This window comes from Onychostoma macrolepis, chromosome 03 (genome assembly GCF_012432095.1).
Source record: "Onychostoma macrolepis isolate SWU-2019 chromosome 03, ASM1243209v1, whole genome shotgun sequence".
NCBI lineage: Eukaryota > Metazoa > Chordata > Actinopteri > Cypriniformes > Cyprinidae > Onychostoma > Onychostoma macrolepis.
This window is the reverse complement of record NC_081157.1, coordinates 48,190,248-48,218,244: the sequence shown is the minus strand read 5'-3', so window position 1 is coordinate 48,218,244 and position 27,997 is coordinate 48,190,248. Positions and strand designations below refer to the sequence as shown.

At 35.8% G+C, this 27,997-nt stretch overlaps 2 protein-coding genes across 4 annotated transcripts in view; both read left to right on the top strand.

Annotated features, from left to right (window-relative positions):
• Nucleotides 1–16,656, top strand: part of LOC131537328 (zinc finger protein 501-like) — a 29,502-nt gene extending 12,846 nt beyond the window's left edge. Inside the window, exons 2-4 of one of the 3 annotated variants that reach the window (XR_009270249.1) lie at nucleotides 1,213–2,348; nucleotides 15,891–15,938; nucleotides 16,226–16,656. Coding sequence is in view for 1 of the 3 variants with exons in the window: in XM_058770680.1 (XP_058626663.1) it covers nucleotides 1,213–2,270 (1,058 nt within the window). In the remaining 2 variants the exon portion in view is untranslated. Of the gene's footprint in view, nucleotides 1–1,212; nucleotides 9,114–15,890; nucleotides 15,939–16,225 lie in introns of those variants that run through there. The other 2 variants (XR_009270248.1, XM_058770680.1) reach the window with 2 other exon arrangements.
• Nucleotides 16,657–21,357: 4,701 nt separating this feature from the next.
• On the top strand, nucleotides 21,358–27,278 carry LOC131537320 (tripartite motif-containing protein 16-like protein). The gene is made up of 6 exons (XM_058770656.1): nucleotides 21,358–22,982; nucleotides 23,282–23,368; nucleotides 23,479–23,709; nucleotides 23,796–23,934; nucleotides 24,055–24,114; nucleotides 24,689–27,278. The coding sequence occupies exons 1-6, from the start codon at nucleotides 22,350–22,352 to the stop codon at nucleotides 25,273–25,275; spliced, it is 1,737 nt and encodes a 578-aa protein (XP_058626639.1). The 5' UTR covers nucleotides 21,358–22,349; the 3' UTR covers nucleotides 25,276–27,278.
• Nucleotides 27,279–27,997: the final 719 nt, after the last annotated feature.

Here is a 27,997-nt window from a genome sequence, read left to right as displayed (position 1 = left end):
GTGAGTGAAAAATAATGCTCATGTCAGTATATGTCAATAGTGCTTATGTCGACTGTATTTATGTGAATACACACCAGTGAAGCTATCTCTTTCTTTTCGCTATTACTACAAAGCTACGAATCTGAGCGCAGGAGCTGTACGTTACCACGTCAATAGTTTGCTCTCGCGAACAGCTCTGAACGCGCACTGAACACGCACTTTAGCCAGTATAGAAAATGTATTATTATTTTATATGTATATGTAGAGCTTATGTAGGCTCTACAACAAAGGAATTGCTGATCTCTAGTGATGTCTAATTTTTGTAATAGATCATTTGTTGGTAAAGGGTGAGAGATCTGGCGAGGTGTGGCTCGCTAGCCATAGGTTCCCGACCTCTGATCTAGGTGGATGAAGAAGTCTCCAAGCATAAACAGGGGAGTACCATCCTCAGGAACAGCAGAGAACAGCACATCTAATTCATCCAGGAAGTTACCTTGTGGTCCTGGGGGTCGATAAATAACTACAAAATGGATTTCAAAAGTAGTAGTGACCGAATGTGATTCTGAATCTGAAGGAGCTGTTAATACCCAGAGAAGGTAAAGGAATACATTTCCAATCATTAGAGATAAGCAGACCAGTACCCCCACCTCTTCCAGTCAGACAGGGAGTGTGGGAAAATGAGAAATTATTCGGGAGTGCTGCAGGAGTAGCAGTCTGCTCTGGTTTGATCCACGTCTCTGTCAGGGCCATGAAGCTTAGTCTAGAATGACTAGAAATAGATGTAATGAAATCTGCTTTGTTTTTCTATTGGTCTCTGGAATTGTCAGTCTGCAGTAAACAAAGTTGTGTATTAGCAGACATGGGCAAAGTGCGCAGGTTGTTAGGATCGTGCTGCCTATAGTATGTGATGCGTGGTTTGCGAGTGGTAGTAATAGTAGAGATATGGAAACACATAGTAAGAGTTGGTCATTAAAACTGAAACAGAAGTGAAGAAAGGTATAGAAAAGAGAATGAATCAAAAGCGATACTTGTGTCCCTTGCCGGTGTCCCTGCCCGGTGGAGTCGCACGGTAAAGTCGATGGTCTTTACACTCTTCGGTCTTCACACGATGGCTATAAAAAAATGTCAATTATGTATTTACAGATGTTAAACATTGAATGGGGTCACTTTTATGTTCACATTTCTCAGCTTTTAACAACTTACCAAAATTAACCGTTTTTACTTTTATTTCAGAGTTCATTGAAGAAAAAGAGGAGAATGAAGAATCAAGTGAAGTTGAGGAGAAAAATCATGTCAAAACTGGAGGAAAACCTTTGAGTTACTCTCAAACCAAACAGAAAGATTTAAAGAAAGGAAGAGCCAATAAATCTTTCACCTGCACTCAGTGTGGAAAGAGTTTCACACACAAAGCAAGTTTTGCGCGTCACATGAGAGTTCATACTGGAGAGAAACCATTCACTTGCGATCAGTGCGGGAAGAGTTTCACACAATCATCACATCTTAAAGAACACATGAACATCCACACTAGAGAGAAACAGCACGCATGCGATCAATGCAGTAAAATGTTTTTATGGGCTTCAGTTCTGAAGAAACACTTGAAAGTTCATGCAAAGGAGAAGCCACATCCATGTCATTTGTGTGGTAAGAGTTTTTCGCGTCTACAAAATTTGAAAGTACATCAGAAAATGCATGATGCTGTGGAAGAGTACATGTGCTTTGAGTGTGAAAAGACTTTTAGTTCAGCGACCTGTTTAAAACTGCATGAGAGGATTCACACTGGAACAAAACCTTATAAGTGTTCACACTGTGACAAGAGGTTCAGTCAGTCAGGACAACTGAAAATACACAAGAGGATCCACACCGGAGAAAAACCATATAAGTGTTCACACTGTGACAAGAGATTCAATCATTCAGCACATCTGAAAACACATGAGATGATCCACACTGGAGAGAAACCTTATGAGTGTTCACACTGTGAAAAGAGATTCAATCATTCATCACATCTGAAAACACATGAGAGGATCCACACTGGAGAGAAACCTTATAAGTGTTCACACTGTGAAAAGAGATTCAATCATTCAGCACATCTGAAAACACATGAGATGATCCACACTGGAGAGAAACTTTATAAGTGTTCTCACTGTGACAAGAGATTCAATCAGCTACCAAATCTGAAAACACATGAGAGGATCCACACTGGAGAGAAACCTTATAAGTGTTCTCACTGCAACAAGAGATTCAATCAGTCAACAAATATGAAAAAACATGAGAGGATCCACACTGGAGAGTAACCGTATCACTGCACTGCACGTGGGAAGTGTTTAATTCAGTCATCTGTTATACACAGTCATACAAAAAAAAAAAAAACAGTAAGTCCCCGTACACACAGAGACACGTTTAGCTGTATATGTAAATATTAGAGATGTACCGATTGCAACTTTTTTTGGCCGATTCCGATTTCAGATTTTTCAGAAAGTGTGACCTGCTGATTTTTACTGTAAGAGAACTGTAATGAAAGCATATAAAGAAATATTTTCTTCAATTAAATTTTTTATTTTATAATAAAAGAAATGATTAAACATTGCCTTATCTTCTCACAACAAAATAACTTTAACAATATAAAGTGCTTTGTGTCTTGAAAAGGGTATAAAATGAGTTCCTGTATATAACTAACATAGTAGTTATACTAACAAAAATCTTTTACTCAATGAAATTTTTTATTTTATAATAAAAGAAATTAATAAACATCACAGGATCTTCTCACAACAAAATAATTTTGACAACAAAAAGTGCTCTGCACCTTGAAAAAGTTAGAAATAAAATAACTAACAAAGTAGACTTACTAACAAAAGTCTACTTCAATTAAATTGTTTTTTTTATTATGAAATAATTTTTTAAACATTAATTACAGGATCGTCTCACAACAATAACTTTAACAACAAAAAGTGCACTGTCTTAAAAGGGTAGAAGTAATGCTAATACTAAATGCTATTATTTGAGGATTAATGGAAAGTTTTTCTTGACAAAGAGAAGCATTTCTGCCTTGTTACCAGTTAATCGGTTTCTCGTTTCTCCTTTCATCTACCACATGTCCAGCCAAGCTAAACAAGTGCTCACTTTCGACACTTGTACATGGAGCGGAGAGATAGGCTCGGGCAAGTTAAGCAAGTGCGGGGTAAAGATCTTTGTTGATCCTCCAGTAGGTCAAAACATTTTCGCCTCTGCTGCCGGGCAACTCGGAGAGGTAGCTCTGAACTTGCACAGATGAGGGGCTGGCCAGCAGCTGCTCCATCTCAGCATTTTCCTTCAGTATTTCATCATGTACTGAAAGTAGTAGACTACATGGATTTTTGGCTGGAGGTACGTCTGTGGCAGGACCAGGTACTGGAGAAGCTTCTGCAACAGGTTCATCGGGGGCCTGGTCTGGTCTGGTCTTCCCCTCCAGAATAGCCAAACGTGCTTGTTTCACTTGGTGTTTACCATCTGCTGAAAAGTAGCGATTCTTATACCTTTTGTGTAAACAGACAAATAGACAAGAAGGATAGGTTACATGAAACTCATATATATATATATATATATGTTATATTATATATTATCAACATTTTAACACAATGCTGATTATTATTATTGGCAACGGATTATTATTAATAATAATAATCACCATCATCATCATAATGATCATGAGACTTTATGTAACAGCTGTCTATGTAACCTACCTGGGATCAATAATGGTGGCCAAAGTATATAGTGTATAGCTCCTTTTCAATGTTGCCGAACCTTCTCTGAACTGCCTCCAGCAGTGTAGTTTTTGCAGTGCCCACTCCACGATCTGCCTCTGTCTTTTTTCTCAAAAAGCCGTTTAAGAACATTGATGGCTGGAATGACATCTGCGTCGGTTGCTGTTGAGGAGCTAATTTCCTTTGTGAGTTCCTTGAAAGGCTTGAGCATTCTCAGGATGTTCTCAATAAGTCCCCACTGATGTGTGCTGAGTGTGGCCGGCAGCTCGTGCTACGCTGCATATGCCTCCAAAGCGCATCTCTGTTCCACCAGCGATTGCAACATATAATAGGTGCTGTTTCATCTGGTCGGAACGTCTTGCTGCAGTCTTTTACTGGGTTGACCCAACTGTGCCTGAATATCATGAAGACGCGAATATGAGAGGGTTGAGTGTTTAAAATGTCCGACGATCTTCCTGGCAATTGCGAGCATATCGGTGATGCTTCGCTGTGACAGCACACCCTTGTTCACGACCAGCTGTAATGTATGTGCAAAGCATGGCAAACATGTGCTTTGCTTATATTTGCTTATATTTCATGCATTATCTCGAAGCAAGACATGAACCCTGTTCTTGCCCAAACCCCACCACTGCAACATTTTGTCAAACGTTGCCGCTAAGTTGGCAGCAGTATGGGACCCCTTCATTTCTTGACAGTGCAGAAGTAATTGTTGTCGCTGAAAATCTTTGTCAACCCAGTGAGCAGTCAGGCTCATCATTGACATTAAGCTAACGTTACATGTCCAAATATCAGTAGTAAAACGTATGGCTACTTCAGGATCGTCTTGTAACAGGCTTTGTGTGTGTTCTGACACAAGGTTAAACAACTCTGGTAAGGCAACGTCGGAAAAGTACCGCCGGCTCAGTGTAATGTATTTTGGACTGAGGTAATTTATCAAATTTCTGAAACCCCTGTCCTCGACTATGGAGAACGGCTGGTCATCAAGTGCCATGAATTCCATAATTTTTCTTGTAATTACTTTGGTCTTTTCACTGCTCATCCCAATAAAAGATAGCAGAGGCTGCTGACTTGTGGCTGGCGAGCTTTGGCTTGAACTCGGAGAGCTAGCTTTAGCCGTTTTCCCCTTTTCAAACTGGGCATATTCAGCTGAGTGATGGTGTTTTAAGTGTCTTATTAGGTTTGTTGTTCCGAACGTTTTTGTGGTTGTTCCCCCACGTTGTATTTTGGCCTTACAAATGTTACAAACTGCAATCTTTGTCATCTTCACTCACAGAAAAGAACTTCCACACCAACGACATGTTTACATGTGACCGTAAGTGTGCGAGTGGCTGTGACGTCAATGCCTGCACCACTGGCAATAAAAGGATCGGCTTGGACTCAGCAAGACGTGAGACTGACCAGCTGGTCACCGATCCGGGCCGGTTATGCGAAAAATCGTCCGATGCCGGTCAATCGGTGCATCTGTAGTAAATATTTTGTATCATATCGGCGTTTTGTCCAGATGGATCCAGCGTTTTGGGAGCCTCAAACTGATATTTTTTTTAAACTGTCATTACCCCACGTCTCGACCCCAGTCAGACACCGCTACATCACATAACAGCAGCAACAACAACAATGGCGGACTAGGGTAAATGTACCTATTAAGCTCACGTACCCATTAAGCACACTTCCATATTTGAGCTCAGATTGTAAAAAGAAAAAATAATGTATTATCATACTTGATGTCTTAACCGATTGATGTGTTTGCCACTATATACCCTCCTATTAGTGCTGTCAAAACACCCGGTACTTCGGTACCAAGTCGGTACAAAAAAAATTAAAACGTCACGGTATCAGGTTTTTTTAAGTATCGGTGGTACCGAGTACCCGGTCAACCCGGTTCTTGACTCATACGGCCCTATGATTTCCGCGATGCAGAAAACGCGGACAGAATCTCGGAATCCAGTTATAAAAACGGAATTTACAGTTTAGCACGGAATGTCACAGAATTTGTCAAAGTTTGGATGAATTAATCAAAAGTAGATCATTACACTTAAATCAAATCGCGACACGGACTAGTATCTGTAAATATTAAGCCGCAAAAGTTGATTCAGATATGAATCCCGCATGTTCTGCGAGTCTCTGTGTGAATGAATGGCAGAGACGCGCGGGGTTTTTGGGGTTTTTTTTCCTACACGCACTGAAGCGCGTGTGACACTCATGGTGATTTCAGCATCTGCTGTCTCAATGAGGACATAAATACATAAACAACATCTACAGAACTGCTCTGAGAGTCACTTCAGGAGCACTTTACCGTTTCATTCGAGTAAAACTAGCGTCATATCATATAACTACACACAGAAATGTAAAGGTATTCACGGCAACCCATCAAAATAAAAGTTTATCTTAAAGACATTGTGCCAAAAATATATTACTATTATTTAGTAGAATGTATGTGATACTATTACTACTGTTGATAAAAAAAAAAATTATTTTGAAAGAAATAATCACACAATATTTCTTCCATATTTGAATTTTAATAGTAAATCCCCTTTATTTACCCAAAAAATAAAATGTTTAAATTTAATTAATTAAAAGACAAATTAAATTTGGGTGAAACTTTACTGTTTACTGTTTTTCATACTTTTATTACTTGCGGAAAAACTTGAAACACAATTTAAATAAGTATAAAGAATTGCATTGATTTTTGTACATTTTATTTTTGTTTGAATTTATTATTAAAAATAGTGTTTTTTAATTAGCATGTGGTACTGAGAACTGTGGATTTTCACTGGTATCGGTACCGAATACTAAAATTTTGGTACCGTGACAACACTACCTCCTATAATCAAGTCAAGTCAATCAGATCATTGCACACTGAGATATGGGTCTCCATGTGTTCACACTGTCTGGCGGCCATTTTGAAAGCTGTCTGAAAACTTTCACCAAAAGTGTAGCCCTTTAAATGTGCTTTTTTTTTTATTTTATTTTTTATATAGATATTTAAGTCTTTATTTTGGGTAAGTTTCACTACTTGCTGTAAAATTAAGAGATTGATGTTTAGACTTGCATAATATAACCTGGAACTTGGATGTGGTAAACAATTACAATTAGATCCAAAAGATTGTTTTAGCAACACAGCGCAGATGGTACAGAACACAGTTAGCTGACTAGCTGCATAAGATTGTGTGCTGCGCTAATATATTACTTCACAGGCATTACTGGCTTGTACTTTTAAATCCATAATATTATAAATTTACAGTTTATTGCTGGTCTGTTGTTTTACTGTATGATGATTGAAATCGTGCAAATGGCCAAATAAACTGCGAATAGATTGTTCTCTAAAGCATCATGGACGGATTGGTCCTGAGAGTGCTGTACGAGCTCGCGGCGCTATCTGCAGGACAGTTCAAAGCGTTCAAATGATTCAAAGCACCAAACACGAATAGAATCAGAGCTGAAACGTGTTACTCGACCCAGTGACTTTTTATGAACGGTGGTGAGAATTTGAGATTGCTAGTGCTGTCATAAAATTCGCAACAGTTGTGATGTAATTATATAATAGAATGTAGTCTGACGCGCTACATGTAATATTACAGTAACATTACTGTTTTTAGTTTCGATTCAGCTGCGCTTAGTTTGAGCTTCTTTAATTTGCACTTGGGAACGCGACATTCGTCATTAGAAACGTTTATAAATCTGTTGTTTATGAAGAGAAGTTTCAGCGTCACAATCCTTCAGAAATCATTATAATATGCTGATTTGCTGCTTTAGAAAGATTTCTCATTATTATTATCATTGTTAAAAACAGTATTTCTGCTTAATATTTTTGTGGAAACAATGATACCACTCAAACATTTGTGTAAGATTTAAAAAAGAGAGAAATTAATAATTTTATTCATCATGCATGAAAGTGATAAAAAGTGAGTGAAGACACTTAAAATTATTTCTACTTAATAAATGCATCAACAAATTTAATAAATATATTTGATAAATGCAAATTAACGTTTGTTAATTAAACTTTATATTTATCAAAAATTCTGAAAAATAAAGTGTATCACCATTTCCACAAAATATGAAGCAGCAATATTGTATTCAACATTGATAATAATCAGAAATGTTTCTTGAGTCAATTAAATTGACACTGAAAACTGGAGTAATGAAGAAACTTCTGCTTTGCATCACAGGAATAACATTACATTATATAATATATTAAAATTGAAATCTAATCAAATAAATTAATCCTTGATGAGCCTTATTTCCAGCCTTATTTCAAAGTCATTAATAATTGTAATGTTTTCAAACTTTTGGCAGGTACTTTTAATAACAATAACAATTATATGTACTTTATTATAATATATTATAGTACTTTATTGTTATATATTAAATTGTTATCATGATTATTAAATGCTGCTTTTTATTTTTTACAGGACAATAGTATGTATTATTACAATATAAGATATATATTTTAATGTGCTAAAATATATATATTTTTAATAAGTGCTGGGGGCGTGGCTTGTGGGCGTGACTTGAACGTGGTCAGATTTTCCTTCTTTTTTGTCTCTAGCTGATCACATGCCTGTTTCATAGATATTGTTAATAATAGTTGTTCATAATAAAATATGTATGAACTTATACATGACCTAGATCATTTATTTAGCAAAATTTTGTCATTTTAATAAATATTACATGAAATTTAGTAAAAATTGTTTCTTTGCAATTAAGCTCAGTGTGCTCTCTTTAAGCTCTTCCACACTGAACGTCTATGTATACTTCATAAACAGACTCTACATATAAACTGATGGTTGTCACTTCAAGTTAAGTTAATCGATTTTCTATGGATTCTGTCAACTCAAATCTGACTGGCTCTGACCATCTAGCATCAACTTCTCCAGACTGTAAATTGGTGGAAAATCGGAGCAAAAATCGTGTAGTGTATTCCAGCCTTAAGAGACTATAGATAAGTTGACATCCATTTAATAAGAGGCTTCAAAATGAGGCTAGTTTCTGTGTTCATCCCCATCAATTAAATGTTTTATTTGATTTTTGAATATGTGCTACTAGCTGACCGTGGACTAGTAGAGATGTTGCAGTGTGCTTAAATGACACTTCACTATGAATATATAACTGATCAAATTTAATGCCTTTTTGCTTGATTTTAGTGTTCTGTTTTTATTTTTATTTAATTTTTTTATTGACTTCGTACCTTCAAAAAATATATTTTTCAATTATTCTTTTAAAAAGGTTGTTTAAAATAAACAAGAATTTTAATAAAACATGATGTGAGCTTAATGGGAACAGGGATGTGTTACAAAAATGTACCCATTAAGCACAGCCAGACTTTTTGCATTTAATGATGTATATCTTAATTGAAATGCTTTTGTCATTTAAAATAAAATTAAATATTTTTGTGTGTGAGATTAATATTTTATCTTTTTTTTACACTGAAACCAATATCTTGTGAACTAAAATGTCTCAATGTAGATTTTGGTGAGCTTAATAGGTACGTTTACCCTACGTGTTTGGGTACTGAGCCTATTAGCTTTACTAAACTTACTAGTAGGGCTACACGATATTGAAAAAAAAAAAAACTCTCATTGTGATATATAGCGATCATGAAGAAAAAAAAAATCACCAGATAACTTGAACAGCTCTATTTCGAGGAAATGAAAAATCAATGACTGGGGTGATTTTGTAGGGGAGTAAATCAGCATAGTAAATAAACAAATTACAAACATGGATAAATATAATAGAAAATGATGAAATAAACAGTGCTTTATATTTTCAGGTAAGTCTAAAAGTATTCCTATTCAGGTACAGGAATTGAATAATCAAATGTAAAATAACACTTCATAGTATACTGTATAAATTAAATCTAATAAATCTTTGTTAAAGCTACAGAAGTGATTTTTCTCTTTGTTTTGTTGTTTGATTAACATTCATGACACAGAAAGCCTCAGGAACATTAAACTGCTGTGAACCAATATACTATCCATTTACTTTCTCAGTGTGTCCCCTGCGGCTTTGGGCTTTTTTGAGGATGATATGCGTCTTGCCCTGTCAAAGATCTCTCCACACACTGACCAAATTATAACTCACTGCAAGCAGTAATCCTCACACTGATTGATAAAGCCTCACAAATAATATGCAAGTATTCTGGCAACTGGCACGATTCCAGCATGCACTAGCTCAGTGGTTCTCAAAAAATTCTGAGTTTTGGCATTCTACCCCAACTTAAAGTAACATTAAAACCGAACATGTATTTCTGACGAGCAAAATGATGCTTCTAATGTAAAAACAGTAAAAAAATGGGAGTGCTGTAAACGGTCAAATACATATCCAATCAAATTACCACATCTTTTGCGGTCAAAACTGACGGCATCCACACAAGCAGCGAGCGTGTGATAGGATGCCCGCTGAATATGCTGCTTTAGCAAATTGCGCTGCTGTTCAATGTATCTAAAAGGTAGATCTTCACTTAATAGCATGAAGAGCAAATATTGAGACGCACTGTACATCGAGAAAGATTTAAACTCTCTTCGATACAGATGCATAGGCCTCTACCCTGTGTGAGTTATTGAAACACAAGCACACTAATAGTATATTCCTAAAAAACTATAGTAGAAATACTATGTAACAGTTTTTCTCAATTGCTTAAACTAAAAATAAGAAACAAACGTAAAAAAAACACAAACAGCAACACAAACTTCACTTTTTTGCTGAATTTGATTTTGATATTTTTTTTTAAGACTTTATTTCGAACATGTAAAATAAATACAATAAAACAAAACAAAGCAAAAACAATACAAAACAATTAGAAATTATACATGTACAGCAAATAAGTTACACTTGCGCCTGATGGCCGCTCGCACGTCAGATATACTTGTGGGTGGCATGTTCATACAACTTATTATTTTTACTACATCACACTGTAAATATCCTGTATTAAACCCATACTACTTAACAGAATGAACATACATACATTATATAACAGAAGTAAGTACACCCATGTAGCATCACTATAAATCTCACGCTACAACACTATTCAAGTTGAAAAGTATAGTAGTTATAGAACAGATCAGGCTGAATTGTAATGTAGACACATGCATTTTCTAAAAAGCTGCTTTGAGAAGTTAGTGTACTCTAAATAAGGGCATAAAGTGGAAAAACAGCAGCAGTGCGCTGACACTAGACTTGGTTGACATCACCATTTCATCTTCAAAGACGATCAAAACATCAGTGGGTTCCTCGTGACATTTCCTCTTCCTCCTCAACAGCAGTGATGGGGACTGCTGCCTTCTGCACCTGGTCTGAAAACATTGATTTCAAAAACATATGTGAGTATGAGTTTCAAATTAAAAAACATGAGGAAATATCTGAAATGGTAAATAACGTTAGCAAAACAGCCATCATAAATGCTCCTCGAGCCGCTTTGTTTAACTTACCGGGGCTTCAGCTGAACGATGTTCGCTGGGGGCCTGACCACCTCCCACTGCATGTGATTTTGCGGGGCCCCACAGCAAATTCGCATTGAGCCCAGAATTCCTAGCGATGGCACTGAGAGCAATCATGGTTTCAGGCCCATCAAGTTTATCACCTTGTGTTTACCCCCATACTCCCCTTTCCTTACTGTAACCCGACTGAGGAGTTTTTCTCCAGATGGAGGTGAACCCACAAGACAGGGTTTATAAAAACATAGCAGTGCAGTGAGGAACACTCCAGTTGACATTTTACTGTAGCCCTGCTGTAGTTTTTTCTTATCTATTTATTTTTTCTTATTTAAAAGTTTTTTTTTTTTTGGATTATTTCATCAATAATTTTCAAATTTTGTTTAATGATTCCAGTGTCTGTACTTTTCTCTCTGGTCTATTACAATGATGTATGATTGTGTAGAACCATAACGAAAGCTGCATCGTGTGTTTTGAACAACTATATTTAATGATTGTACTAACAACTAAACAGTGAAACTATAGGTATCTTATGTGTGGGTGATCTGAAGTAATGTTCCTATAATATTTCATAATAAATTAGTATTTTGAACCAATGCTTCTGCAAATGCAAGGTTTCTTTAAAGATATGAATGCAATATGCAAAGTTTTGAACATTGGACAGCCTGCGTTACAAATAATGACTGTTTTGAGTTTTGTGTCTAGAGTTTTGAAGGTTCTGTTATTAGTGCAAAAATTATTGTAAAAAACTGTAAATAAAAAATGTTGAAAGTTAGTCAACTAAATTTGTTTATTTAAATGTAGCTAAAAATAAATTGATAGCAACCACTTTCCTTAAAAAAAAAAAGTAGTAAATTCAATGAATCATTTTTTTCCAGTGAAATATAAATGTTAGTAAATATATAAATAGTACATATTTACTATTGTTTATATATTTGATTAGCTTTTAATTAGTTCTAATAACCTACAGTATACTCTATAAACATATTTTCTCCAAAAACATTATTTTTAAAAAAGTAAGTAAAAGAAAAAAGTTGTTTCAAGTCTGTTCAACATGATGCAGTCGTGTTTGAACGGGAAGCGAATACGCAAAAAGCATGATGCTAATATACTTTTTATATATTTAAAGATAGTGATTTTTTTTTTATTAGTATATTTGCAATGTACTATTAAAACAGGGAATATATTACAAATACAATAAAATATACTTTTTTTTTCTTTTCTTTTTTCACTAGGGTAGGATTATAGACAATTCTGTAAACTTCATTAACCTGAATGGCAAATTATTCATTCATAAACGTTCATTGTCTAAATCTCCTCCTTTTATCCAAGTTTTTTTATACAACAATTCTGAGGCTATTGACCCTGCCTGGTCCAGTTTCAAAGCACTGGCCCGACAGTAGAAAAGCAGCTAATGACACCTTGTTGATTTGTTGGCCAGAGGAAAACTGACCCCCGATTGAGCCTGGTTTCTTGCTTATTTGGGGACGACACTCAATACTGAACAATGTTATCAATTTGATTACATATCACAATGTCTTGTTTTGCTCACAGAACACAGCAGAGACTCGTGAAATGCACCTGATTCTGCTGTTTCACTGATGCAGGAATGAGACTCAGACTCTTCAACATTTATCCTGCTCACTGAGTTATACTTTCATAAATGGTCAGCACAGCTCTTATGTAAATATGGCATGTTTTTAAAAATCATAATATTTCATGTTTGAGTATTTATAGTCAAATATGAGGAAGCCGAACATGTTTTTCTTTTTTAAATGTCTGTGTGGCTGCACCTCATCAGTGATCAGGCATCATGTTTTATGAACAGGCTTGTTCTTACTTTCTCTGATTCAGGGAGACCTTTTTTCCCCAAATGTAAATGGATCTGTTTATGTTCATGTTTGTGTTTTTATTCTGTATGTAGCCAACATATTATTCTCCCTTTTTGCTAATAGTGTTGAAATTAAGCAGAGCTGACTTTGCCAAATTGAAATCTGTACACTCGCAAAGTATTTCTCTCATAATATTGACCTCCTCTCGCCGCTTCAGTCTCCAGTCCAGCGGGTGGCGCTAAAACACATATGTTTGTTGCCAAACAGCATTAAACATCTCTGATGACCCTTTCTGCATGGATTCTTTGAAGTGCTAGATGATCTGTCAAATACTAAATAGTGCTTGTAGGTAGAAGACATTCTGACACACACTTTCACACTGAATGGTTTCAGTGTGAAAGTGTAAACAGTCTATCATTGCTATTCTGTGTCCAATTCTGTGCCTGTCACAGTTGTCTAAAACAGTGTGTGTGCAGGCAGATCCAATCTGAGGTGCATGAGGTTAATATAAGTATTTAAAGTGAAGTGAGAATTTTCCTTATGTCTGACATGAAAAGCAGAATATAAGGCAATAAAAACCTTTATGGCAGGGATTCTCAACTCTAGCCCCCAGAGTCCACTTCCTGAAGAATTTAGCTCCGACCTCAATCAAACTCGCCTGCCTGTAACTTTCTAGTAATAGTGAAGATCTTGGTCAGCTTGTTCAGGTGTATTTTATTAGGGTCGGAGCTCAACTCTGCAGTAAAGTGGACCTCAAGGGCCAGAGTTGAGAAGCCATAATAAAGGTTCCCAAGTTTGGCATACCTGTATAATACTTTACTTGAAGATCACTGAAAAACTATCAGGCATCCTGAGTTTACGCCACAGCAGTCAGTTTTCTTCTGCGCACACACAAGTTACATTCAGTTAGTGACACTGAGTGGTGTCGCGTGTAGCCGACCGTCTCCTCCAGCCTTCACGGTGTTTAATATTACAATACATTTTATTTTCTCCAGTTTATTCTGAACTAACTCTTAACTAAACCACTGGGTGGCAGAAATGTCACATAAAACCTTTAAACAAGGTTCATTTTCTGTTACTCAGGTAAATCGAAAGAACTTCTATAAAAACAAGCTTGGAACAGAGAAATAAAAAATAAAAAAAGTTTAAAAATATATCAATTAATCAATTGATTAATTAAAATAAAACAGATAGTGGTCATAACTCCAAGCCGGCACATTTAAGTTTTACTGAAAAGTTTTATTTCAAGGTTTAGGGGCATAGTTTGTAAGATATTCATATTACGATCACATGGAAAATATGTAGATATGTATGTGATTTATTTTGTAACATTATTTTTATTATGAGGAACACTGCCCAGCAGACTATTTTGCTTTGTTGGTCGAAAAGGGACACTAAAAAGAATAAAATACGTACTGAGAAGGAAGTATGATAACTTTGTGTAATCTAACGACACTCCTGTACTGTAGCTAACTAGCTAATCCACTGCAGTTTTGTCATAACTATCAATAATATTGAATGAAAAGATTTTTTGTTATGTTAACCCTCTCTGGCATGGGCCTTTTTAAACCTTTTTGAATTTTGTATTCCTCAAAGAACTTTGAACAAAAACTGTATCAGGGTTTACATAAAAATATTAAGACAGTATGAAGAGAGAGAGACCCTCCCCCTAGTCAGTTCCTACTTTTGTGTTTATTCTGTTTAAACAGTGTGACTACAGCATGGTAATTAAGTAAAGATAATTACATTTTCAACAACCAGTTTCCATGATCACAGTGCAGAGCTCTAGACCTTAACACAACTTTTGAATGTACAAATTAATGGGGAGCTTATTGAACAAGTACCTGAAGATATCTGGGAATAATTATAGACTACCAGTTGAATTTTAAGAGTCATATCAAGAAAATCTGTAAAGCCAACTTGGGCTGTTTTATGATGATAAGAAACTGCTTGACTCTTGACTGTGCTTTTATTTTAATAAATTCTATGATTCTTTCACACATATCGTATGGCTTAACCACATGGTCCCAAGCTCACCAGTCATCTTAAGACCATAGAGTGTCTTTATAACCGAGCCTGGAAAGTCCTGGATAAGAAAAAATCTCCCTGCATTTTGTTAAATTGGTCTTCAAATGCCTAAATAAAGCTGCTCCCCCACCCCTTTGCAAAACAATAACAAGACAGCAAAGTGGTACCAGATCCACCACCCGATCAGCGTTAAAAAGCAATTGTAGTATCCCTTTCCGTAGAACATCATTTGCCCAAACTGCTTTTTCAATAAAAGGGGCCAGACCACTTGAAATGCATCCCAATATTAGCCATTTTCAAAAAAACAACAGGTTCAAACTAATTTCTCTTTTTCATTTTTTAAATTTTCCTTTCTAAAGTAGCCTACCGATTATTTAAATATTATATATGTGACCCTGGACCACAAAACCAAGTGTCTTAAATGTAAATTTTTCGAAATTGAGATTTATACATCATCTGAAAGCTGCTTTCCATTGATGTATGGTTTGTTAGGATCGGACAATATTTGGCTGAGATACAACTATTTGAAAATCTGGAATCTGAGAGTGCAAAAAAATCACAATATTGAGAAAATCGCCTTTAATATATATATGTATATATGTATATTTCATTTTACAATTATCATTAATAATATTTTGTGTTGTCTCACAGATTTTTCAGAGAGAGAGCGCGCAACACTTTCTCTCAATGTATGTGAGAGAGCGAGCGAGAGACAGAAGACTTGCAAGCCTATCAATAATGAAAATATTTATTCTTTTTTTCTCTTTCTTTTTAACAGACTGTCACCCGATTGTTGTAATTGATCATCATGTATTATGTATTACATGTATTATCTGACTTATATTGAGTGATGCTTTTTCTTTTTCTCCCCTTTGTTTTTGTGTCAGTAGCTGCTGCGCCCCAAAGCCTCCACAGCACCGAGCATCTTTGGCTTTGTAAGTATATATTTTCTTAAGCTGACTTTCAAGCACTTTCTCAATTTTTTTCAGACCGTTTATCAGTAATCAGTCTTGTAGGGCTACATGAAGTGAATTCCCAGCATTTTCTTTAACACTGACCAGTTGCAAATGTGATATTTATTTACAACAATTCAATAAGAAGTTAATAATGTGGTGTATATATTAGAGAAAATATGTTCTGATTTTGCTAAATTGTGTTTATATATAGTGAAAATATTACCTATAAAGCCAAGAACTGCTTTGTGTTTCCTAATAAAACACAGGTGTTGGACTTGAAGCAGCACTGCACAGATCGTTCTGAGTATGACATCAAAGTACTGCGAGAGCGATTAGACAGCATTTTTGACATTTTTGCTTTGATGTCGAATAAGTAAAAATCTGCCTTTACAATTTTCACTTGTAGTGGAGTAATATTTGACCAGCAGGATCTGTACTTTCACTCAAGTATGGAGTTGTGTACTTTGTCCGCCTCTGGCCACCACTGGTCGCTGTGATCAGCTTAGGCTCAGGATGTGTTTGGGAAACGAAGCCCATGCTTATCAGATGACAGAGGAGTCATTTCACAATAAACTAATTGAAAGTGCACACTACACAACTGCCTAAAATGCTGACATAAGTAAGATTTTTAGTAAGGGTTTTACATTGTTACAAAAAAAAAATATATATATATATAATTTCACATTCATTTGAATTTTGTTCATCAAAGAATTATGAAAAATATATTACGGTTTCCACAAAAAAAAAAAAAATGAAGCAGCACAACCATTTTCAGCTGATAATAAACACACAACAACAGGTGTTTTTTTTTTTTTTTCTTCTCAAAGCTGTGAGTACCATTGACTGACATTATATGACTGACAGACTGCAACGGTTTGAGTTAAAAATCTTTGTTTGTGTTCTACTGAAGAAACAAAGTCACCTACATTTTGGATGTCCTTGGGGCAAGCAGATAAATATAACATTTTTATTTTTGGGTGAACCATCCCTTTAAGTCCGATTAATTGCATAAAGGGGATGTAGTGATGTGCATAAGAATACAATTACCCTGCCTCATTGTTTGATGCATTTATTTAATATACTATAATAATAGCCTATTACAATATTACTTTGTTACCTCAGGCAATTACATTACTGCTGCATAGGTATTGTTTTGTTTTGTTTCGTTGAATTTACTCATATTTTATTATGAAACTTGCATAAATATAGGAGTAAATTCTGAGTAATTTGCACGTAAAATACACCTTCCCGAAAACTCTCCTCCGGATTCACAAACGCTGTGTAAACGTCTGATTTGATTGGTCACTATTTGTCCCACCTGTCAGGCAGGTGCACAGTTAGGGCTCAACCTGTGCAGATCACATGCCCTTTTTCCCTTCCACTCTGAGGTGCACTTTTTTTGGTGGCGTGTTTTTTTTTTTTTTTTCAAAAATTAATGCTATTGGTCAACCTTTCCGTTTGTCTGCCTGTTTTACAAATATTTAGCCAGTGAGAGGTATTAAAAAGAGCTTGTGACTAAATCTTGTTGGATCCGCTCAAACTGTCAGTAAAATCTCGTAAGTCTTGCAAGGGTAAATAAAGATCTTGTTGTTTGAATAAGTACAGCGTTTTCTTTACGCAAGAACCATACAGTAACTATGTCTATAAATGCTCATATTTTATGTATTTGAGGTCTGAGGCATGTATGACCGGAGAGGGCTAGCATGCCATCTAGTCATAGCCAATACACTTTAATAGCCTGTGCATGCAGTGACATTTCATCTCTTTTATAATATGAGATTTTGGCCTAATGTATTTTGCAACAGGAAAAACTGAGCGCCCATATACAGTAGCTACAACAAACTTTGTAACCTGTTGATGAAAACGTAATGCGATGTCACAATGCACATTTGCACACATTCGCTGCTCAAAAACCCCGTAACTGCATTTGAGTGGTCCTAGTCACCTAGGTATATTTAAAAAAAAAATCTTCTTTGACTTATTATTGCTGAAACACTTAATTTATTAACATTTAATCATATTATATGGTCGCATGGTTCGTGTTTACGCTGTATGCACGTATTCGCTAGCTAGATAATTTATATTCTCTCCACTCGTCTTCACATGTATAAACATAGTAAAACATGGTTTTAAGTAATGTTTTAGTAATAAAAATACAGAATCAGAACACTGTGAAATCTTTATATTTTATCATGCAGAATGTAATATTCTGTATATATTCTGTATGTGTGCGGATACATGTTGTATATGCTATAGTGACAGTCTGGCTATAGTTTCTTAATCTCCTATTTTGACTGGAATTGTGTTGGACATAATTATTTAAATTACATTTCAAAATAGTTTGGCAAAAATACTTGACTCATTGCTTCACCTTCCCCTCTTCTCAATGATATACATAAACATGTTATCCAAATAATACAAATTAGCTTATAAAACCAAACAGAATAGCTAAAAATATATATTTTTCAAACTATATTATTAATATGGTTATTAATAGTGAATAAATCTAAAGCTTTTGAGACTATTATTTTGTGCTATATCATTTGTCATTAAGATGTGACCCAAAAAAAAAAAAAAAAAAGAGGGAGGTGGGGGGTGCCTTTTTTTCAGTTTCAGCACATGCCCCTCAAAAGATCTGTGCACGGTCCTGCCACCTGTGACACAGTGACAAGCGCTTCATCAAAAAAACAGGGCAGGGGCAAATCAACTTCTGTGTCATCGGTTTGCCAAAGAGAACACAGAACGTTTTACGCACCATTTACACCTGGTAGGGAGCAGGTGTACATTTATTTTCATACCAACTAACATTTTGAAAATACGAACATTTTCATGAATTCGAAAGTTTACGTCAGAACGGCTTTACAAAAGATTCGTGTTTCATGAATGAGACCCATTGAATGTAACATTTATATCTTACACATGTCTTACACTAAACTTAATAATACTGTGAGTGTTAGGGTGGAGAGCGTTGCAGAGTTATATACATGTGTGTACAGAAGCGGCTGAGTTGAATTCAGGATCAAAGAGAGAAGAAAAAGACCACACTTTGTTGTTTAAAAGCTTTTATTAAGAATGTGTTTTTTAAGAAAGAGACAAGACACTGTTTGCTATTAATGTTTTTGGTCACACTTTATATTAGGTGGCCTTAACTACTATGTACTTACATAAAAAAAAATAAGTACAATGTACTTATTGTGTTCATATTGTATTGCAAAACACTTCTGCTGCTATTGAGGTGGGATACGGGTGAGGTTAGGGACAGGTTTGGTGGTCTGGGTAGGTGTAAGGGATGGGTCAACAGTGTAATTATAAATATGTAATTACAGAACTTAATTACAGATGTAATTACATATATGTATTTAAAAAAAATATATAAGTACAATGTAAGAACATGCATGTACACAGTAAGTGCATTGTACCAAATTATTAATTTAAATGTAAGTACATAGTAGTTAAGGCCACCTAATATAAAGTGGAACCATGCTTTTTATTGGTAATGTGGTTTATTAAGAGAATAGAGTAGGAAGAAACATGTAAGCTAATAGAAAGAGCAAGACAGCAGAGTGCTTACCAGAAGGTGATGGGCTGCTGTATGAGCGCAGTCTGGAGGAAGAAGAAAGAACAGATAATGAGTGAGGCCGTTTAAACATGTTGTGGGCGTTCCCAGTCTGGATGAGCTCATTTGAGGAGGTCACTAGTTTAAATACCCACGATGACAACAGTGACATCAGATGCTGCTTCAGGACCTGAAGAGCTTCTCCGGCACCAGAACCATCGCTGATATTGCCTTGAGCAAAGAACTTTTTGATATTTATACTTTATGTTATACTTGTATACAGTAGTTGTAGAATACTTGTACTGCTAGAGATACTAATTGTAATAAATAAATTGACTTGTATTTATATAACACAGTCTGCCTCCCCTGGCACTGATTTATAGCTAAGCACGAACAAACCACGAAGAAGTCTTCGGTCCGAATTTGTAAGTATTTTAGAGTGCTTATAATTTAGATCCGATTCAACATATTTACCTAACCTGAGAATAGTAAAAATAATGTGAAGGTGTTTATGCACCATAAAACAAGACGTAGGGTGAAGTCAGCAAAAGAGGGACATCAGCTAAAATGGGACAAATACGTTTTTGGTGTTGTGCTCCTTTTTTATATATTGTTAAGAATGGGGTGGTCTTGAAATGTTGTAATAACAGTACTTCATTTGAATGTCAACATTTGATTAGTCAAACGTAAATCATATGGGCATGGAAGGTCTGAGAAAGTACATGTTAAGTGCCCATACATAGTTGAAGTCTATTAAAATTGTTAAGGTTTAAATTCTAATATGAACAGTATTTCAATGGATAATATTCATTTGTATTACATGTGTTCATGCGATCGTTCAATTTCATGCAAAGTTGTGGAAGTTTCTTTGTTCGATTTAAAAAAAAAAAAAAATCAAGTTTTGTTACTATCCCAATTTACCTGAATATGTTAGATAAATTGGGACAGTAGCATTCAGCTAAAGCACACATACATAAACACACAAATATGAAAGCATGCGTCACACACACTTAAGCATGCAGTTGGACAAACACTTACAGTACACACACACAGGCACATCATAGATGAAATCGTGGCATTTTTACACTGCACTGTATTTCTGTTTAAGTGATTCAATTCTGTTTTTGTCGTTCTGTTGGAGTGTTTTAAATGCTTACATTTGTACTTCTGTTGGAGTGCTTTAATAATTGTTTAAATGTATGCTTCTGTTGAAGTGTTTTAATTCGTTATTTTAAAGCGTTAGGTATTATGAGTACACAGTCAATAGCAAAATCCACTTGTATGTCTATTTTTATGAAGTTATTCTTTTAAATTCTGAAGAGTTTATATTGCAAAAGATTATTTGTACAATGTCCTGCTGTAGGAAATAGTATTTTATAAGCACGGACTAGATGAAAATGTGTGTCCCACTTTACCTGAAAGACCCCGAAGGGGGGGAAAAAAAGAGTGCTTAACATTTTTGAATGTTTGTATGTTTAAAACAGCAACCAATATTCTTAAAAAAAATAAATAAATAAATAAAAACATGGGAGATACAAGAGACTTTGAAATAAATAGTTGGTAGAATAGATTTATTTGTATTTAACACACAGTTTACCAAAATTTTGCTGACTTCACCCTACGTGTGCTATCTGGGGTGCCTGCTCTGTTTGTGTATTTATAGGGTCGTTTAATTTCCCTACAAAGAAATGCAACAATACGATCAGCCTCTCTTCACAAGATGACGATTTTAAATCATTTTAAATAATATCAATGCCTTGTGAATATTGGATGTCATATTTTGATATTAAGCAACAGCTAAACTTTTATTTATTTTTTGTAAAGCTGCTTTGCAACGATTTGTATCATGAAATGCGCTACACAAATAAACTTGAGTTGAATTTAATTGAATTTTAGGAAACATCAATCAGTAATTTTTAAGAAATCAAAAAATGTAAAGGGGTGGTTGACTGTTTTTATTTTTTTCTAGAATTGATTGCATTTGTGGGGTGCAGTCTAACATGTGCTAATGCTTCATTTAAAAAACAGCAAAAAAAAAAACAACAACAACGAAAAAAAATTCATTATTTTTCACATAATTTACCTTTATTCCAAACCACTCTGTCCCTTCTCTGATAAACGCGCTGATCATTTACTGCTTTTATCAAGCCCTCCCTCAGAAATACGCGATGGGCTCAGATTGGTTAGCTGGCCCAGTGTGTGTGATACGCTAGATTCGTGCCTAGAACGCGTCTAAAGCCCGGTACACACCAAGCCAACGTTTGGCCGTCGGGCAGTTTTTGTTCGTCGGCCGACTAAGTTTTCTCAGTGTGTTCCGCGCCGTCAGCTGAAGTTGGTCCTCGTCTGCTTTTTTTCGGCCGATTCGACATGTTGAATCGGCGTCGGAGCAGTGTGCGAGAAAAGGCGCAGAACAAAAAAACTGCCATAATTTTAAAAGACAATATCTCCGTTTGCATTGAACTTTCAACTTCGTAACTTTGCAGATATTGTTTATGCTCAAACAGCAACATTACACACTAATGTTAAAAAAGTGAAATCGCAATCAACCACCCTTTAAAAGCATTTTTATTAACTGAAATGCGCCATCCATGTATGAATTGACATTTTAAAAGCACATGATCTATTATTATCATATTGAATAGTTGTGCTTGAGAGATTATTCTTTACTAAGTGTTTTAAATAGGTCTGAAATTAAAAACTCGCTAGATGTTAAACAAAATTTTGAACAGCATTAACTTTATAATCAATGAACACTCTTCTTTCTTTATCACGTCTTGTCTCTGTATTATCACCGGCTTTTCTGTCACGCTAAAGCCTGTCCGGCTGTTGGGCTCATGAATATTAATCACGTTGTCTGCGTCAAATCAAGTCAAAAATACAGTGAAATGGCAGAAGGCAACATTTCAATGGAAGAGGACCAGTTGAAATGTCCAGTGTGTCTGGATCTCCTGAAGGAGCCAGTGACAATTCCCTGTGGACACAGTTACTGTAAGCGCTGCATCACAGACTGCTGGGACGAGGAGGATCGGATAAGATGTCCTCAGTGCAGACAGACCTTCGGGCCAAGACCAGTTTTAGGTAAAAATGTGGTGATTGCTGACATGGTGGAAAAACTGAAGAAGACGAGACTCCAAGCTGCTGGTCCTGCAGTTCATCACACTGGACCTGGAGATGTTCAGTGCAACTCCTGCACTGGATTTAAACAGAAAGCAGTGATATCATGTCTGGAGTGTCGAAGCTCTTACTGTCAAAATCACCTTCAACACCATGAGAATCTCTTCAGAGGTAAAAAACACAATCTGATAGATGCCACTGGACGACTGCAGGAGATGATCTGCCTTCAACATGATAAAATGCTGGAAATTTACTGCCGTACTGACCAGCAGTGTGTCTGTATGCTGTGTTTGGTGGATGAACACAAAAATCATGACACTGTATCAACTGCAACAGCAATAACTGAGAAACAGGTAAACTGCTCCTTACTGGATCCCATGAGTTGCAGTTAATGTCATTTCTCCTTATTTGTTGTGTGACTTCTTTTTTTTTTCTCTCAACCAGAGAAACTGATGTAATCAGTGCTTTGATAGAAAATGAAAGTAGTTATTAATTTATATGATATTATTAATTTAACCATATTTCATAATACTACAGTTTTTTGGGGTTTTTTTTTTTTTTGATTTTTTAATCTAATCAAATAAAAGCAGCTTTGGTGTGCCCAAACTTTTGAATGGTAGTGTGGATTTAATCATAGTTTTGTTTTCTGCAGAGTCATCTGGAGAAGAACCAGAGAAAGATTATCCAGCCGAGAGAGAAAGATCGTCAGGAGCTGAGAGGGGCTGTGGCGTCTCATAAGGTGAGTTTGGAGAAGAAGAAAAGTTTGAGTCTCAGTTTGGACTCTCCTCCAGTGCTGAAGCTTTTATAGTTTTACTAAAGGCACTGTGTGATTGTATGTGTGTTTAACAGCGCTCTGCACAGACAGCAGTGGAGGACAGTGAGAGGATCTTCGCTGAACTCATCCGCTCCATTGAGAAACGTTGCTCTGAGGTGAAGCAGCTGATCAGAGATCAGGAAAGAGCTGCAGTGAGTCGAGCTGAAGAAAGATTGGCGCGACTGAAGAAGATCAATGATCTGAAGAGGAGAAACATGGAGATGAAGCTGCTTTCAGAAACACGGCATCATGTTCGTTTTCTCCAGGTAATAGGGATCTTCTCAAACACTGAGTATTTTAACAAGTTTTTTGGGATTACAGAGAGTTTGTGTTTTTGTCTTTGTGTCTGTAGGATTTGCTGTTGGTCTTTCAGTGTCTTTCGGATGGCTTTACTGGCAGTTCTTATCAGACCTTTGATGCTGTAGTGAAATCAGTATCTCAACTCAGACTGCAGTTCTGCAAAGAAGAGACAGAAAAGAAATCTGGAACAAGTAAATAGCAAATCATTCTCAGAAATTAGTTAAGCATCATTCATTAAATAAATAAAAGGAAGTTTAAAGTTGTACTTTCAATGTGAGATTTAATCTGCAAATGTGTTTTGGTGTCCATAGTGACAACCGTCCAGGTCATTCTTGCTCCTGAATATCACACCAGAAGAAAGTTCCTACAATGTAAGTTACTATAAATAATTAACCCATATATTGTATAAATTCCAGTCTTATGAGAGAGTTTTGTTTTACACTAAATTGTATAATTCAATTCAAGACTGAACTTTATTTTTTAGAATACATGGGCTGCAACAAATAAATGAAAATAATGATACATTTCATTATGGATTAGTTGCATGCATTATATAGTTTTGGCACAGATAAAGGAGATATTTTGAACAGTATGTTTGTGCATGTCATTCAGATAGAGAATTTTTATAGAACAAATGTGGATTGTTGGTTTTATATTTCACACCTTTAACACAAGTATTATTTTAACATGAACAACTGTAAAGGTTTAGCCTGTTAAATAATTAGTTTAAATTATTATTATTATTATTATTATTATTATTGCACACAGTATTTAGACTTGTTGCAGCCCTAAATTAAATTCTACTTCATTTCATTATGAAGGTTTCATTGATGATTTCACCATTTAGAGATACATTAAAAAAGTCCAACTTTATCATTATAAAATAATAGACCCAGCTAATGTGTTATGAATGATGGAAGAACGATGTACATTTATCTTCATCAGATTACCGTCTGTTGACTCTGGACCCAAACTCAGTGAATAATTGGCTCCGTCTGTCTGAAGGAAACACAGTGATCACTTATGCTGACAAACACCAGCGTTATCCTGATCATCCAGACAGATTTGATTGTTGGGCCAATGCATTGTGTAGAGAGAGTGTGACTGGACGCTGTTACTGGGAGGTGGAGTGGAGTTGCAGTCGTGGGAGATTAGGAGTCTCTGTAGCTGTGGCATATAAGAGTATCAGAAGGAAAGGACAGGAACCTGAGATTTTAGCTGGGCTTAATAATCAGTCCTGGAGTTTGTTCTGCTCTCCAGACAGTTGCTCACTCTGGCACAATAACTTTGTGACTGAACTTCCTGTGGCGTCCAGCTGTAGAATAGGAGTGTATGTGGATCACAGCGCAGGGATTTTGTCCTTCTACAGCGTCTCAGACACAATGAGCCTCATCCACAGAGTCCAGACCACATTCACTCAGCCTCTCTGTGCTTTGTTTGGGGTGAATAAACACTCAAGACTGAAACTGTGTCGTCTAACCCCTTTCAAATGTGAGATTACAACAAACCTACTAGCTGAGGCCCCAGAGTGAGGCCTTTTTTTAGGTGACCATTATTTAAGCCATATTGTTTCCATGGCGACGCGTCATGCTTGTCATGTGACACAACGCAGCCACAATAGCTCTGTATGACATGGATCGCTTTTATTTAGATTTTCCTGCATATTGCATATTTTAGGTTTCAGACATTTAAGTACACATAAGTACTAGTAAAACAATACATTTATAGCTTGTAAAATACATACAGATGTCTATGGAAGCAACAATAACAATCCATTCAAATTTTATTTGCCGATGTGTTTTATTCATATCAGATACACAGTGTAAGTAACTATAAAGTTCACTCTATTCTTCTCCCAGTTCACCAGCCACTTACTTGCATGTATTTCGGGAGAAATTGATGAATTCACATGCTGTAAATCAGACTGACAGAACTCTCTGAACTGCGGCGCGAACAAACATGACGGCGCCCATCTCACGTTACAGATCAAGATAATTTATAAAGGTGTTTAAACGACAAAACACACTCATTTACACATATTTGTGAATCAGAATATCAGATTGTTCATGACATGGTAAGCAAGTTTGTGAATATATTAAATAAAAAAGGAAAAACTAAACAAAAGCGATCCATCTGTCATACAGTGTTATTGTGGCCGCGGTGTCACGGGACAATCATGATGTGTCGCCATGGAAACAGAAAGGGCAAACGTTCTAAAATAACGGCCGCCTTAAAAAAACTCACTCTGGGGGGACCGCTAGAATATTTTAAACTCTTCACTGAAAGGGTTAAGAGTTATCATCAGATGGGCATTGGGCATGGCTGTAGTGTAAGAGCTGAAACTGAATATTGAAAAATGTGTGAAATTTAGTCTTTTTTTGTTGAAATTGGACTGTCTTCTTTGACTGTCAAATGTATTGTTTAAATCTCCCGATAAAACATACAGTGTCTGTACTTCTGCATTGATTACTCTTGAAGTGCCCATATTCTATTTTTTTTTTAAAAATGGGTTGGCACAGGGGGGACCAAGAACCAGTCAGGGGGGCCTATGCTGCCCTACAAAGGCAAAGTGTAGTAACTACGCAAACACTGAAACTGAGAAAAATGCCTTTAAAGTTTTTACATCAGCCAGTCAAACATGTTGACCACATGACCACTGATGTGACCTTTGACCACCAAAATGCACATACTGCACTCTGCCTTTGGATGATCTTTCACAACTAATATACTATTGCAAAAGCAAAGTGCAGTATCTACAAACTAACTGTGTTCATCCAGCTTTCTTGTGTTTCTTACTACCTGTTGATTGTTTTTAATAACTTGTTTGCATGTTGTGAATGTTAAAATTGCTCAGTAGTAAACCTCAATATCGTATTATTGCAATGCTCCTTTCACCACAAAGAGTGTTTTGCTCATTTTATTTAAAAAGTAATTCATTACAGTCCAAGTAGTTAAAACAGTAGTTAAAAATCCACACAATTTAACTAGGGATGCCATAAAAGAAAATAAGGGACAATTTATAAGTGATTCTTTACAGGAAAATAAGAGACAGAATAAGGGATGCTCAAAATTTTTGTACCATACCACATTCTGTACATCATTTCCATGTCTGCGGTTAAGTATATGTATAAAAGGTGTATAAAATGTACTCAGAAATAACCTCATTTGTTTGCTTAACGTATTTATGTACAATTATTCTAAAAGGAATTTTAATGTCATACAAAAAAAATAAATAAATGTCACATACATTACACACAAACCACTGGTAGTATAATCAGTATAATAGTGAAAGAAGGTAGATTGCATGTGTTCTTGCCTAGCTGGACGTTGTGCTCATGATAATCACGTTCCTTGCATTCACCCAATCAAAACGCGGACGGTGAGGGGAATTGCAGTCAGTGCGAGTCTCACTGTGAACCGGAAGCGTCATAAAGCCTTCCTCGAACGGCTATGTTAACAAATGAAACTGATTTGTAATGACATTCTACCAGAAACGTACATTATCTGTCATTGACTTCTTACAGTGAATAAAAAGTATTTCATCCAAAAAATGTCTAAAACTGACTGATGGTTGATTTCTGTGAGTTGTTCTGTAAAGGAATATGTCATTCATTAGGTTCTCAGATATTTTTTTCTTTATTAAAAGCACTTTTGAAAATTACAAATCCCGTCTTTGTCCTGTTCTCAGCCAAAGTAGACCTACAGCTTTCATAGTTTTATAGAAAAAAAATCTCCATCAATAACAAGTTTAAGTTGTTATCATTCACATCAATTGATTAAAAACATGAAATTAAACATAAATTCTAGAAATAAATGCTATTTTACAACTGTCCCCATGTTTTCGGTCAGTCCTGTCACGTTTACATAAAACTCAACATAAAATGTGTGCAATAAGCCTTTAAGGGGTATGACTCAGAAGAAATGACATCATTTGACTGAGGTGAAGCTGACACTGATAAAGGATGAGTTCTGTAGTGTTTTTTTTTTTTTTTTATAATTTTTTTTTTTTTTTAAGCTTGTTTTTGTATGTTTTTTTGAGGAGGGTCAGGCCCTGTCACGATAAAACATCCCAGAAAATAATGAACATGTTTTAAATCCAAAACATGTCTAAAAAGGTTACTGAAATTCCTTGATTGCATGTTAACAGTTTTTATGCTAGCATGCTAGCAGGCTGAGTAATAGCAGTTTAAAGTGGCCAACCGTCAGGCCCGTCACATCCCTCTGTGACACGGCCTTACAAATGAATGGCATTGT

Excerpts from the sequence above, each read along its gene's own strand:
- LOC131537320 (XM_058770656.1), top strand. The coding sequence starts at position 22,350 with ATGAATATTAATCACGTTGTCTGCGTCAAATCAAGTCAAAAATACAGT. Across the intron at positions 23,710-23,795 it reads ATCATGTTCGTTTTCTCCAG|GATTTGCTGTTGGTCTTTCA; the intron begins GTAATAGGGATC and ends TTGTGTCTGTAG. Across the intron at positions 23,935-24,054 it reads AGAAAAGAAATCTGGAACAA|TGACAACCGTCCAGGTCATT; the intron begins GTAAATAGCAAA and ends TGGTGTCCATAG.